Source organism: Antrostomus carolinensis, unplaced genomic scaffold, assembly GCF_000700745.2.
Source record: "Antrostomus carolinensis isolate BGI_N321 unplaced genomic scaffold, ASM70074v2 scaffold14570, whole genome shotgun sequence".
NCBI classification, from domain to species: Eukaryota; Metazoa; Chordata; class Aves; order Caprimulgiformes; family Caprimulgidae; genus Antrostomus; species Antrostomus carolinensis.
In genome coordinates this window covers 21,913-37,469 of record NW_010290635.1, presented here as the reverse complement: position 1 = coordinate 37,469, position 15,557 = coordinate 21,913, and the positions used below count along the sequence as shown (strand labels likewise).

Below are 15,557 nucleotides of genomic sequence, written 5' to 3'. Positions count from 1 at the left end.
AAAGAGTGTAGTATAGCCTGCCATTTTTTCTCAAGGTTCTGTGCAAGGGAAATAAGAGTACGGAGATAGCTACAGCTGTAGTAATAAATGCAGTCATCTCAAATGGTGGAACCAGGATCATGGACTCTTAAAGAAACTGAGTGTCACAATAGTGTGAGAGTTTTTGGTTGGGTTTTTTTGTTTGTTTGGAGTTATTGTTTTGGTTTGGTTTTTTTACCAAATTTATGGCTGGGAAGCATTTGTTGTGGAAGAACAGCAAATGTGTGGTACTAATTGAAGAAAAGTAAAACACCAAGTAGAAAATTAAGCAAGCTGCAGCGTGGTTTAACCATAGATTGTGTCACTGAAACTCATCTCTTTTACTGTTGCTTCAGTCCTCAAGATGGAAAGTTATGGGTTTACTTGCAAAGAACAAGTTCTCCTGCTGTCAACTTGGAGCTTACCAGGGGAAGCTGACAGCTTGCTAGTTGGTAGAGGGAGAGCAGGAGAACCTCAATAGACCTCAGAATGTCTGCATTACCCGAGCAGGTAGTTTTGGTCACTTGCTAACTGTGTGTTGGTTACTTAAACTAATGTGCAGCTTTGTGAACTAAGAGCAGTGCACAGGAAGGAGAAGCACCTCTGAGAAAGCACAGTGCAGTCCCTGAAGAGGACAAACTTCCACAGGAAGTCTGTCACTTGATCTGAGCGTTGTGTCATGCTGCCATGGAAGAAGGCAAATTTGATCTTAGGTTATGCTGGTTGTGATGTATTATTCAGTTGTAATAGTGAGAGCAAAAAACTTAAAAGGGGGATTGGAAAACTTGCAGGAGGAATGTGTTGCCTGTGATTGAGTTTGGATTCAGAGAAGGGGTTTCTTACAGTGCCTGGCCGTTGGGGAGGCTGTCTTGCTGGGACAGCTGTCTTGCTGTCTGTTCTTCTGCTGCTCTGTATTATGGAAACAAAGCTTTGAAAGAAAACTGTTTTGGTTGCTCTGTGGTCAGGCAACTTATATGAACAGTAGCAGGAAAGAAAATAAATCTAAAATATGCTTAGAAACATTATTTCATCAGTTCTATTAATAACTTTCTCTGATGTCTTACCTAAGGTCATGAAAGACAACACAAGATCTGATGTTGCGCTTAAAAAGCTATTTTATAGATATAAATTAGTAAAACATAACCATTACATTTAGTACTTAACTGGCTTTTTATTTTGGAGTTGTATTCTTAATTTGTAGCATGGTTGAATCTTTGTTTTTTGAGGTTCAGTACTTGGCCTCAAATGTGCAGTTGCAGGTGCTGCCTCATTTGTGTGAGTTGAAGGGCTTTTACCCAAGTTTTAAAGGCAAATGTGTGTAATTATAGATGTAAGAAAGCTATAGATGTAAAAAGCTCCCAAATCACCACTGGATTAATTTAGTGAAACTTTTAATTAGGGTCTTTTACATGGTGATACTTAAACTTTGATTTTTCTTCACATCTGCGGGCATCTGTGGTCAGAAGAGCACCCTGTTTGGTGGGGGGTACTGAATCTATAGAAGATGTACAGGAAGGAAATAGAGGTGGTCTCTCAGCTGCTGTTCAGTGAATTCTGCTTCCTTAATGGTTCACATCATTGGTAGATCCAAGAACCAGTTGATGGCAACCATCAGCCTTATCTGACTCAGCTCTTCTCTCATAGCTGCCAGCATCCACTGTGAAGGGGAAGAGAAGCGCAGCTGCACAGGGCTTTTTGGTGTAGAACTAATTGGGACAGTTTTAAAGGATCTGGGAAGATGATACGAGTTCTTGAAAAACATAATGTAAGATTCAGGAAACCTGTATTGCAGCAGTGAGCATGGTATACAGAAGTAGGAGAATGGACAAATGTGTTATTACTTACCTCTCAAAACTTTGTGGTATATCTTTCTAAAATGAGATTCTGCTTTACATCCCCTCAAATAAAAAGTTACTGGCTGAAGGATTTGTATGAATTTCACAAATGCTGCTTTCTGGACTTGGAAAGTTAATTCAGTGGAATTAGTAGCTCTGGCTAAACACTTCTGAGAATCAGTTTCTGGAAAACATATGTTTTTTTCAGTCTCAAAATACAGTGTTTTTATTTTGTAGGCAAGTTGATAAGGGGTGTGAAAATGTTGAGGAGGTGACAATGAAATTCAAGTGTATAAATAAATTGTAGCTTACACCTAAATATTAAAGATAAGCATGATCTTAAACAAGATCTGTATAGATCATTGTATTGAGAAATAGTGAGCACTCAATTTGGGGAAGTCTTTCTATATTCCATTGAAAGTGACAGTCGTGTCTGTTTTTAATTAAATGGCTCTAAACAAGAAGGGGGTTGTTTAGACTGGAGAAGAGGAGGCTGAGGGGAGACCTTATCACTGTCTACAACTACCTGGGAGGAGGGTGTAGGGAGGTGGGTGGGTGTCTTTTCTCCCAGGTAACTAATGACAGAACAAGAGGCGATGGCCTTAAGTTGCACCAAGGGAGGTACAGGTTGGATGTCAGGAAATACTTCTTCACTGAAAGGGTTCTCAAGTGATGGAGTGGGCTGCCTGAGGAGGTGGCTGAGTCACCATCCCTGGAGGTGTTTAAAAGAGGGGTAGATGGGGTGCTCAGAGATACGGTTTGGTAGTGGACAGGTATGGTTGGACTTGATGATCTCAAAGGTCTTTTCCAACCAAACGATTCTATGATCCTATGAAAAACCCAATGTGTAACTCGGTCAATTTAATGTTTAAGATATGTAGAATTAATAGCTGATTTGAAAGACCACAGTCTTTTTAAAATGCTGTAAATTAAAAAATATAACTTCAGATATTATATTGACTTGCTTTGCGTATTTTAGTGATAGTATAAATAATATTGAAGTTTCTAATGCTTCACAAATAGTCTATTTTTAATGAAGTGAAATTCCAACTGGGAGATTGCTATTTACTTTTGGTTACTGTATTTTTAAATTTTTATTTCTGTATTTTTTAAGAAACTACTACTCTAAAAATTTAAAATACCGTGTTTTGGGGGGAATCTGTATGTCAATGCTGACTTATGACTCTTTGTTTCTCTGTTTATTTTTAAGACGAGCAAAAATCAAATTAAAGTAGATCTTGTAGATGAGAATTTTACAGAATTAAGAGGAGAAATAGCAGGACCTCCGGACACACCATATGAAGGCAAGTAATGTTTTTGTGTATGCAGTCATTATACACTTCAAATCATGTATCTTGAGATGCTTTGTTTGTGAAATTAATTTACAGCATAAAAATGTAGAGCTATATGTTTTGAAGTAGTCTGGTTTTTAAAAATAAAAATTTTAAGCTTGAAAAATATTTCAGTTCAACTTCTGTGTTGCCTGAAGACAGGCCTTTTCTACAGTAGGACAGACTATCCCATAGCAAAGGTTAATTTACAGGTATGAGCTGTGCAGTACAATTGGTATAACTCTGACTTTTAGTTCTTTGTTTACAGTCTTGACAGTCTAAGCTCCTTAGCCGTGAAGCATCAAGAAACTGAATCTAATGTAACTGTACTTGTCTTGCTGTGATCTAATGTGGTGGTCAGTCAAAAACATGTTGCATTTTTCTATCTCAAGGAGAGATGCCACTGCAAGTTAAATTTGGAGTTAATCTCGGGCATCTATGGGTCCCAGTACTTAATTTATACTGGAGTAGGGGACTCTAGCAGAACTTCATATCTATAGCTCTCTTCAAAAATTACACCTTTCTGACTTTCCTGTGTGTTAAAGCTGGTCTTGGTAATTGTGCATCTCTTCAGTCTGGAAAAAGCAAGATAATTTATTACATACAGAAGCACTGACAGAAGCTGATATAGCATACTTCATCAGAGGTACCAAATTGCTCAGTAGTGCCAGTGCTTGTAAACTTTCTGTTTGCGAAGAATGTATAGAAGCTGGCAGGCACACAGTCTATTAAAGTTCATTGATGATAAATGAGGATTTTATTTGTTTTAAAATTTTGGTTACTTTTAAATGGTGTTTCATTCAAATTTTCCATGCTAGGTATCTACTTTGATTTGAATTTAAACTTTCAGTAAACAAAAATTTTTCAAGGAATGTTACAGGCAAATAAACAGTTTTGTTGGAAATTAAAACAATTTTCCAAGTTTTCAATTGCTCTAGTTGCTCCATGCCTTGGAGCTAAGAGCGGGACTTGAGTTTTGTCCAGAGGCCAGACATGTGCCACCTGTCTTTATTTTGTAAAATACTTTGTCATCAGTTGGGGAAAATACCTGAAAATTGTTTTGTGTAGGTATAGGTGTACATGCACTTGAAAATGTTAGTGGCTCCTGGTGAAGATCTGGTTGTTGCATCTTCCCCAAGAAGGACATCCCGTGTGATTGCTTCTCTGGGCTGGGAGCTGCTGGTGCAGCAGCATTAGACTTCAGAGCAGGAGGAGTCTCCCCATTGCCCACTCACCCACCCCTGCTGGGGCCCAGGGCAGGTAAAGGAAGAGGAAGCAGCCCAGCAGAAATTGGCACTGGAGAATGTAGAGCAGGGGTAGAAGGTGTCAGAAGTTGAGAAAGGAGACATGATTCTGTGATTCTGTGACATGAACCTGGAAGGGACAGAGTGGAAAAGTAGAAGCATCTGTAATGGTAAGGATGCTCACCTCCAGAACTTGAGTCCCAGAGTTCCTCTGCTCTCTAGCAAATAATGATTTCCCCCCTCCCTTCCCCCATGTCTGTCTGTCCTCATCTCATCAGCCACTAGTGTTCAGTTAAAACTAGCTTAGTTGGCAGAAGATAATGTCTGTAAAGAAGATAATTTCTTTTGGTTATAACATGTGCCTTCAATTTAAAGGGAGAACTATGCTGTGGAACTAAAATACATAGTTGATGCTGGTGACCTGTTTGGAAGTAGATAATTTTGTTTAATATAGTAGCTCTTTTGCAAGTGTAGTTGGTCTTGTAAAACCAAGTCTTATGTACAGAAGTTAAGATGTTGCAAAATTAAGTAATTGGATACTAGGAAACATCTGAATGGTAGAGGAGGGTGTTGTTTTGGTGTGTGTGTGTTTTTTGGGGTTTTTTTTCCCATTCAAACAGAATTAATCCTCATCGGATGAGTTGGTTTGTCATGGCTTGCGTTCTTTTGTTCCTTTTGGGTTTTATGGGGTTTCCCCCCCCCCTTCAGGCCAGCATTACCTTGGCTTGTAAAATGGACCTTTTTGAAGAATGTATTCAGAGTTATTTGAAATTAAAGATGTATTCATGTGTCACAGAAGTTAAAAACTGGATAGCAGTTCATGAAGAGTGTGAAAAAAGATTTGAAAGCCTGTCTGCAGAACTGGGTTCTGTGTGATGCTGGATAATTCAGCTAGACCAAAATTTCAAAAGCTGAGCACTGTGTATTCACATATTCAGCATATCCTGCTAATGAAAGTCAGCAGTATGTGTTTAGTGTGGAATTTGTGGATGTGAAATGCATGCATGCTTACATACATAGAAGTACATTTAATGATGACAATATAGTAAATAGCCCTTTTGGGGGACTAAAACTATTATGTGCTCCGATTACGACAGGGAACTCGTGGAAAAGTAATGTGATTGTATGCTTGCTTTAATCTAAAAGGCATATGCACCAAGGAGCAAAACCAAAATTATGAGCAGCCCAATTTCTGGCACTCCAGACACTTGAGTAATTTACTTTGGAACGTTAATATTTCTGTGACATAGTTTTATGCATTTATTCCCCTATGTAATTATGAAGGTCTTGCCAGTTTGTGTAGTTTACATTTTATGACTAACGCGGTAATGCGTGCTGCATAATTACTGAGTGATCTCCTCTCATCTATAGCCTGAACAATGACACAGCAAGAAGTGCTTTATGAAGAAAAACTAATTAATACAGTAGTTCAGGTCAGACAATTCCATGGTGCAAGAGGGAATTCTAGGACTATTGTGAAGTGAAAGAACAATAGCATTTATTGTTGACCACAGTTGGTGAGGTATCTGAAAACAAGCTGCTGCTGCAAAATTCTTTTATAGGTGATGTTGGGCTGTTGGTTTAAGTATGACTGAGAGGCAGAATGCCATCTGTTGTTGACAAATTTTACAGCTCTTGTTTTTCTGTCAGTAGTGTCAACTCGTATTGATCAATTATCAGAATATTGCAAGACAACTTTAGTTGAAACATGTTTGCATCCCACATGAAAACATGTGTGTTTGGAGAGAAGACCTTTGAGAGTCTAAACTAATGGCTGCTGGGTTTTACTTGATTCAAGAGCTTTTCAATAGGTAGATTGATTTTTGGGTTGGGGTTTTTTTTTTGTTTGTTTTTTGTTTTTTAAATAACCTGTATAACCATGGTATTGATTTCAAGCCAAGTTCACATGTGGGCCACAGTAAGTGCAAAATTTATAATAAGGTATTTTTTCAAGGACAATAGTTAAAACTTGCTCTAACTATTGTGAGATGTATGCTCCAGTAGGAGTACAGAAGGAATATTCTGCCATTACTGTTTAATTTGATCTCAAGTATTAAATAGTGACAAAAAAGCTATACATATGCATACACCTTTAAAAATAAAAAATTCCACAGACATATTGGTATGCAGAAGTTAGTGTGTTAGTCACTTGCATTTTAAATACAGTATTAAGGAAATTAATATTCAGATTTGTTCAGTTTAAGTCTTCAAGCCTGTATTTTAACTGTCAACTTCAGTGCACAACAATACTGTATAAATAATATTACCAACTCATTAGTCCCTGCAGTTTTTAAATCTTTTGGACTTGTCCATTCCAGATGGAAAAAAATTACGTGTGCAGAAAAGTTGATTTATTGCAGAAAGCTTTAACGGCAAGTTTTAATGGTCAGCAGAAGAAATGGTAGTAGCTAAGGATAGGTTTTATATTACCTTACAAAATAGTGTGGCAGTAAAATCATAGAGGGACTGATGAATTTTTGCAAGCCAGGAACAGTGCAATTGGTCTGTGTCTTGGGAAAAAATTGCTCCTGAATTATGCTTCAGTTCAGACAGAAGGAAAAACAAACTTACTGAAGGTCTCTTGTTGGTGTACATGTCTTCAAAAATATTTCACCTGTGCTGTCCTGTAAGCAGACAAGCCATCAACTTAGACATTAACTATGATCATTTTGGATTTATTGGCCTTTTTTCTATTGATTTTCTGTTAAATCTTCTCAAGTTACTGTAATATTGAGAAAAACCAACTGTAGAAAGTAGTGTAAAGTACCAAACTGATACACTGTAGTGTATGGGACTGAATTATGTTTTAAAAGTGAGAGGTGTAAGTAGCTGCTGACGTGCATTTTGGCACAGGTACGAAGTGCCATAGACTGTAACTGTTCTGGGTATTCTTTTGAGGCTTTTTCCTGCATGTGAATCTTGCTGCCTATATTGAGGCTGCCTGAGAACTGGTTTTTATAGTGATTTGCAACAGAGTAAATCACTCTTGAAATCCCAAAGGAAATAGATTGCAGGATACTTCAACTTTAATTCAAGGAAATGTATAAATTGTAGCAAAGTATATTGAGGAAGGAAAAGGTTTCTTTCTGAAAGAACATGGGTAGAATGATGAAAAAAAACTGCAGGTGAGGAGAAGTGTTTTCAGTTTCTATAAAAACTAAGTGTGTAAATTGGTGTATATGTTTTGTTATGCTCTGTTCTTTTTGTCATTAAACTGCTGCCTGGCAAATGAACTTTAGTGGGCAGGCAGAGATAGTTTGAGATTGCTCCAGGAGACATAAGCGTTGGTGGTGAACCTGAATGTTAACGAAACTATAATTGAAATAGACAAAGGTAATGGTACTGTAACAGGGAGAGAAAAATGAGAAGTGTCTAGAAAAGGACAGCACAAGGTGGTTCTCTCCACCAAGCTCATACTGTCCTTTATTACATGCTGTAATCCTGCAAACTTTATTAATAATATTAGCGTGTTCAAAGTGTTTGCAGAATTGAAATAGAAGTAACTACTCCAGGCAGTAATGTAGAACATAGTGGAAGTAACACTGGAGCCTCTGTTTCTGGAGCCTCCCTTTTCACCCCCATTCCCCCAAAGTGTGGGAGCTTTTCTTAAACCACTTAGTTAAACGTTCTTCAATTCCAGAAACTTTAAAATTAAATACAGTTAACTTCAATTGTGTAGTTTGAAGAAAATTTATTAGCATGAGATATCAGAAAAGAGTCAAAATAATGTAATATCCCATGTTCAGCCTGAACTTTCCTGTGGGCTATTGTTTTGTCTGTTTGGGGGATATTTTGTTCATATTTTGTTACATTTTACTAAAATAGAGCATGAAAATTACAGTGTTGGAAACAAGAAACTATAGGTTAATGTACATGTTAAATGTACCTAAGAAATACATATTCTGCTTTGCATAAGCAAATATTTCTTTATTAGACTGCCTTTATATGCATTTATTTATATAGCATGCAATTTAGAAGTATCTTCCAGCTAATACTTCTGAGTAAATTTGAACTAGTTGCACAACTGTCCATTTAAAAACATAAGCTTTGTTGTCATGAAAGACCAAGCTCAAGTAATGTTCTTTCGTTTTAATTTCTAACTTGTTCTTGTCTTTCACAGGTGGAAGGTATCAACTAGAGATTAAAATCCCAGAAACATATCCGTTTAATCCTCCTAAGGTACTGTAAGCACTTTTTTGTATAAAATAATTTGGCCAACAAGTTGGTTTTGAGTATTATTTATTTGCTTGCATATGTGGTCTCTTTGTAGTATCTATCTTCCATTTTTTTTATTCTCCTCTAGACAGGTGTTTGAGCTGTCATCTTTAGGTAGAAATAATGCAGGATGCATAGCTGTATCCCATCAGAAGTACACTCTGATTACGTCTGAAAGTGCAAACTGGCAAATTCTGGGGAGGAGCTTGTGCCTAATTATCGACCCTGATGTAATTTCTTATCAGCAAGATAAATAGAGTTTTCAGGTAGTTTTACTTGATGTAGAGAGTATGGCTATCTCCCCCCCAGTATAATTGAAGAAATACTGTAATAGGTAATTGTTGATTCTTTTAATTTCTTGGGCTCCATAAGTTATATTTAGTAGAGTCTAACCTACCAAGTTTCTAGTAATAATTAAATAGTCAGGTGCACAGTTGTGTGACTTAAACCAATAGAGAAATGTAATGGTCTTACTGCAACTCTGTTGAAGGAGTGGATAAAATGTGCACCTGAATGAGAGACGAGCAATGGCTGTGGTAAAGTCACTCATACATTTTTCACAACTTATTACCCTTTCAACTATACTGTATGTTTCTAGCACTTTAAATTTGTGATTCCACTTCCCTCCTGAGTGTATCAGTTTGAATAGTGTGCCATGTGCAGCTGCAATTGTATATTCCTTCAGTGGCTTGTGGTGAATCAGCAGACTCCTGAGTTGTCTGACTTGGCTTCTTGATTGGTTTTCTGTTTGTCTTTGAGCTAAGAAGGTGTCCTAGGTCCTGATTATTTTCACCCTGGTATGTAATACTGGGAAGGAACTGGGGAAGAGGAGGAAGGGAAAGGTGTTAGTAGCTCACAGCTCCTAGGCTCTTGTCCTTTGAATGACTGACTTCCTTGAGGCTGGAGTGAAAGACACAGAAAGTCTTAATGGATTGTGTGTTGGTTTCATTTTTCTTCTGCATGTGTTCTGGCAGGAGCTAAAACAAGGAGAGCTGAAACAGGTCATAGACACTGAAAGATGGGTCTGTGGATCATGGTTTAGTTGCTGCTTTAGGGCTTGGTGGTGTCCGTTTACAAAGCTTGCAGACAGCTGTTAGAAGCTCAATGCGCTGTAGCATAGTACTGCTTTTTCTGGAGTCTGTAGTCTTGAATTGGAGGCCTTTTTGCTTGTGTCTAGCCCCACCTTTCATCTGAAAGATTTCTTTATCTTGTTCAGTATGTGCTTTGACAACTGTTGTTAGCTGTCGTTCACTGCGAGAAATTACCTAATATTTACATGGCTTTTTATGTTTTCAAAGTGATTTAGAGAGTTGAGCTAGTTAATAAGTGGTTCAGCTGACGTGATCTCTTATTTTCTATCCTGGAAAGCAGAACTGTTATGGTCTTGCCCATTTATACACCATGATTGCCCTAATTTTATTATAGCCCTGTATATACGGTCTTTTGCTGTAGTGCTTGTCAAATAATGTGTTCTCTGCACTGATTTGCTTGCAGATAGGGGCAAAAGTTGAAAGATCTGTGCTATACAGAAAAAGTTTGTGGGGAGTTTGGGGTGAGGAGGTAGAGACAAAAAACAGAGCAACAGGTCAAAGTCACCATAAGGCAGTTAAAGTACAACATGAAATGGGGGTTTTGAAGAAAATGGAGAAATTTCTAAAGGCATGTATATACTCCTTTCAAAGGTCAGCTTTGGGTTTTGAAACTTTTAAAAGAAAACACTATTTTTAACTTTCTCAGCATCTTTAAAAAAAAAACCACAAATGCAAGCTGATTTTATTCATGCTTTGTGAGCATGAATACACTTTATTTTAGTGTAAAAACAGGGACACGATCAATGGATGAATGCTGGGACTAGATCCTTTCAACAGCAAAGAAAAATAGTTGTAATCTAGTGGGTTGTTGAAGAGCTTTCTGCATATAGGTAATGAGACAGGATGGTAGTAGAAGTAGTAGCATCCACCAAGGAAATTTTTATAATACTTCTGTAGCTACCAACAGTTTATCTGAACAGTCACATCCAATGCCTATGCTAAGAGTTTAGGGACTTGTTTCACTTTATTTAAAGTGGACTTCCCAGCATTTACAATGTTGGAGGTTTTAATTCTGTGTGTGACCATCTGCTTATGTTGTAACACTGGTGCTGATGGAGGATGTTTCTAAATGGCTTTGTGCAATGCAGGGATGTGCACACGTGACAGTGTATGGGAAAGAAGTTAGGGGTGAGCTGGGGTCCTCAAATGGGCAGTAGTCTGGTTTTCAGTAAAGCAAGGCTCTAACAAATGTCCTTGCAAACTTGAAGCCTCCTGAAATAAGTGGTGTCACACCTCTTAGTTCTGTTTGGGTTTTTTTAGCTTGATATTTCCTAAATTAGTATTTCTTTATAATATTATTAGACATGGTGCATTTAAAATGTTTACTTAATATACTGCATTTAATAACTGGTTTTGTTTTTTAAATTTGTCTTGTCTTCTAGGTGCGGTTTATCACCAAAATATGGCATCCTAATATTAGCTCAGTCACTGGGGCTATTTGTTTGGATATTCTGAAAGATCAATGGTAAGATCCTCTATGGATTTAAATGTGTAAAATCAAATATACCAGTGTCCTGGATAGAAGGCAACAGCTCATATTGCTTTCCACTTTGCATTTGTAATTTGAGATGTCCTTAAAGCTCACAGGATTTTGGTATAGTGTTTTGAGTTGAAAAGATGCAAATGAAATAATTGGATGGTAGTTTTGGAAAGTACTGAGTAGATATTATATGCATAGAGAGCTTTTCAAAAAATTTTTACGCTAGGTTAGAGTGAACATTTCGTTGTTGTTGATGTTCTGGGTGGTTTAGTAGGAGTTAATTTGTTTTATTTATTTCGTTCTTTTCCATTAACAAATGCTACCTATTGTCTCCTGAATTTCTTCCTTTCAGCCTCCTGAGGTGTAAGCAGAAAAACCCAAGTGCTTATCTTCATTCTGATTCTTGACTTCTACTTCCAAATAAAAAATAGTTCTGATAGCGCTAAAACAATCTATGAAGTGAGTCTGGGAGTATAAAAGGTAACAGGTCAGCAGTAGGAAAGGGAGAAGAGATTGACCCTACTGATTCTGTCTCACAGTTATCACTGATTTTATATATATATATATACACACACACACACACACACACACACATATATATATATATATGTACACATACATATATGATTTGCACCTCTGTAAACCATTTGCCTTTTAGTTGCTGGTCAGTTGCTGACTTTTGATTACTTAATGTTACTGAAAAAGTTTCAATACCCAAAATCTGTGGATACTCCTCTGAGTGTCCGAACTGTAACAGCCAAACTCATTGTTCATTTGTTTTGCCAAGTGATATGTTTCTTCATGTGGTTTGAAGATGAACGCACCAGCTATATGATAGACATATCTAACATGAATGGAATTAATCTTCGTTGTTTTCCTCCATGTATGGCCCAAAAGACTAGGACTGTAATTCCCTAGCAGATAATATCAATATCTAATATGTACAAGCTTCGAATTCTCGTAAATTCAGCAGCTTCATCAAGACTGCTATTGGCTGAGCAGATATCGGTTGGGTTTGAAAGACAAACTCTAGAGCAGAAAGCTTGAGTTGAGGTCTTGCAGGTGACACATCCAGTGTATTCTTTTTTTATTTTTTTTTAAACAGAGTGAGAGGAGTGTGCAAATCATGTGGCACTGGATAGTGTAAATTACTAAAATGAAAACATAATATTAAGCTGTTGCCTTTTTCATTTCTGGAACTGCATATTTTCAGTTTGGGAGCACTTGATGTTCTTTCAGGCAGTAGAATCTTTCAACATACATGCCATGGTACCTGGTACAATTTTTCTATCAGTAACACCAATGCACTTTTGTACCTGCACCTACTTATTCATACCACCCTACAATTATACTGGAGATTAATGGCTCTCTAACTGTGCAAATACAGTTTCCTGAGATTGTACTCTAAACCAGATTAGTGAATGGGCGTGAAGTTGGCTGGTTTGTGTGTTGGGATTTTTTTTGATTCTTTGTTTTGAGTTGGGTTGTGGGGTTCTTTTTGTTTTTCCCCCCCCCCCCCCCCAAACAAATTTTGAATGGTGTTTTTAATGGGGATCATTCAGTGATTTGAACTGGAGCGTGTAAATCTGCGCTCCCACCTATGCTTACTTCACCCAGGACAAGGTTCAAGTAGTGAAGATATGGGAAGGCAAAAATTCTTTATTTCTAGCAGCAAAGGTGATTAACGTAGATCTGCATCCCAACATCATTAATAGTCTCCTGGGAAGAATTTATCCAGAGTTTTTAAGCTAAGGGTTTGGTTTTTTCCTTCCATCTTTTGGTACTCCTTTATGCACTGTCTAGTGGCTTTACTCATAGTATCAAGGTCTCTGACTTTTAACAAGTCTTCAAGGCTTTTAATTAGTCTACAAGGCTAATCTTTCAACATTGAAGCTTCTAAACATCGTGTTTCTTAAAAATGACACTTATCTAATGTTTTCCCCTAGAAACTTTGAGGGAAGACAGTCCCTAGCAGAAATCATGCTTATTTATCACATTCTGAATTAAAACCAGAGTAATGTAACAGTTTGTTTTGGGGTTTTTTTTTTACATTTTCTTGTTGTCTTCATATTACTTTAATATGTTCCCTAATTAGTGTTTTCTTGTGGAGAAGGATGGATGATCTTGCTTCTGTAGCAATGGAGTGGGATTCAGGAGACTACATTTTAGTTTCCAGCCCTGGAGCAGGTCTTCTGTTGTCTTTCAGCATTGCCAAACATTGTGACTTCAAACAGTCTAGCAAAATTCGGTTTTACCCCCAAACTGCTGCTTTAAGAATAAAGCAGTTAATAATTTTTAGATGAAAGAGGCAACAAATACCTAAAGAAATAATGAGCTTCACCTTTTTCTTTTTTCTTTTTTTTTTTTTTTTCCAGTCAAGGCCATTGGTATTTGGAAAGGAAGAACAGGAGAGGAGATTTGTGTTCTTGTAATCTTTGAAAGTTAGCTCGTGCAGATAACTTAATCTGTGTCTTAGTCCTGCCTAACGAAAAAAAATTAATACCTTCCTTTACGAAGATGTATACAAAACAGGAGTACTGGAACAGGAACTTGCTTTGTGTGTATTTAAACTGGCTGTCACGGGAAGCACCAATATTGCTCTTAAACTCTTTCTTTGAAACACTGTCTTCACTAAGGAATTTCACAGAACTTGGTGGTGGCGGTGGCAGGGGGAGGCTTCCTGTATACTATAATCCCTTTTCAAATGATTCTTAATGTAGTGATCCCTTAATTTTCTAGTGGTGCTCTTTGTAAGTTTTGTTTGGTTTTTACTCATAGAATGGTAAACTAAAATTGCTTGAGCCTTGTTGAAGTGCTTGTCAAAGCCCTGGTCCTTTGGAGAAGAGGAAACTGTTGTGGCTGCCGCCATCCTTTTTTGTTTGAAGGATTTTAGTGTTGTGATAGATAAGACTTCTGAGTATTTTCCTAAGCCATGTGAATGGTTAGTACTAGTAAGTTGTGTGTTGCCCTTCAGTATATGCTGGTTTAGCTACTTAAACTGAGAAATGCCCAGATCACAATGGTTAGGTTTTCTGTTTGTGGAGCAATGGTTTGAATAAAACGATGGCTTTGTTAGAAAACAAACAAACAAGAAAACTCAAGCAGCACCCCCTAACCTTGATATTTTAGTATTTAATGGATTTCACCAGTTATTCAAAGGTCTGTCTTGTCAAATGTTTTACTAACAAACTCTGTTTCTGAAGTGCCACTCTAACACTCTTAACTTAATAATGCTGCTCTTGTTGCTGTATTTAAATGTAAGTGTCAAATTCAGTGCATATCTGTGTTTTTCATTGAGGTCATTGTGAGTTGAAGGACAGAATTTGGGCCTATGGGACTTAGTTGCATTTCTTAAAGAGTTAATAAACTGATAAAATACTCATTTATATGTGATGAATACAAATACAAATATTTTAATGTGTTTGTATTGTTAAAAAAAAAGTCCCACCCATCCCATGAAAATGATTTTCTGTTCTAATGAGCATAGTTGAGATATTCTGCATATTGGCAGGGAGTTTTATCAGTTTGAAAAGTAATGTCTTTAAATGATTTTTTAATGAGTTTAATGAAATTAATTCTCCACAGTATATACTTGATGATGAAAATCCACAGCTGCAAAGAATCTCAGCATGTTTAGATTTGTAAATACCTGTTATGCCAGTTCGTTTGCAAAACAGAGACTGTTTGCTGGTAGAATTAAAATAGGGATATGATTTTCTAGAAGGAATACTGTTTATGCTGATCTGATACGACTCTTGTTATGTGGTTTCACTTACTGTAGCCTATATTTATCTTCCAGGCTAGTATTCTGTCTCAAAATTTTATTCTCAAATATAAAATGTATCTAATACTGTTCATTGAAACCTGAGAACTACATTACTTGAAAGCTGTTCTGCATAAATCCCTTGAGCAGTGATTATCAAGCAAATGTGTTGTGGCTGCATGTATGGCTATGAAAAACTCTTGGCTGTTGTGGTTTTGACAGTTGAAATAAAAATGAACAAGAATATTTTTTTCAGAGTGGCTGGACAGGAGGATTCATGCTTCAGTTTTAGTTGAGATGCAGAAATCATTGTTATAAGAGATAATACAATTTTAATAGATACATAAGCAACAGCCAGCTTGTAGTAACCATCATCGTCTTGGGCATCTCAAACTGCCGAGTTTTGCTCAGAGTGTTTGCGGACCACTGAGCCTCTTTAAAGCTTCGAGAAAAATGCAGAGAATATTAACATTGTTTGAGAGAACTATTCAGCAAGCAGGCTGTCATTCCCCCCCTGCATTATGTCAGAGCTATTATTATTCTCTCTTTTTTTTTTTTTTTCTTTCCTTAATGGATTCAC

General features: G+C 37.1%; 1 protein-coding gene across 1 annotated transcript in view; it reads left to right on the top strand.

The window, feature by feature from the left end:
* Positions 1-374: 374 nt before the first annotated feature.
* LOC104529592 (ubiquitin-conjugating enzyme E2 K) overlaps positions 375-15,557 on the top strand; it is a gene marked incomplete at its 5' end in the record, with an annotated part of 24,855 nt that continues 9,672 nt past the window's right edge. The window contains 5 exon segments of the mRNA XM_010173937.2: positions 375-476; positions 478-528; positions 3,064-3,157; positions 8,549-8,607; positions 11,117-11,199. Of these exon segments, the coding sequence (XP_010172239.2) occupies positions 375-476; positions 478-528; positions 3,064-3,157; positions 8,549-8,607; positions 11,117-11,199 (389 nt within the window).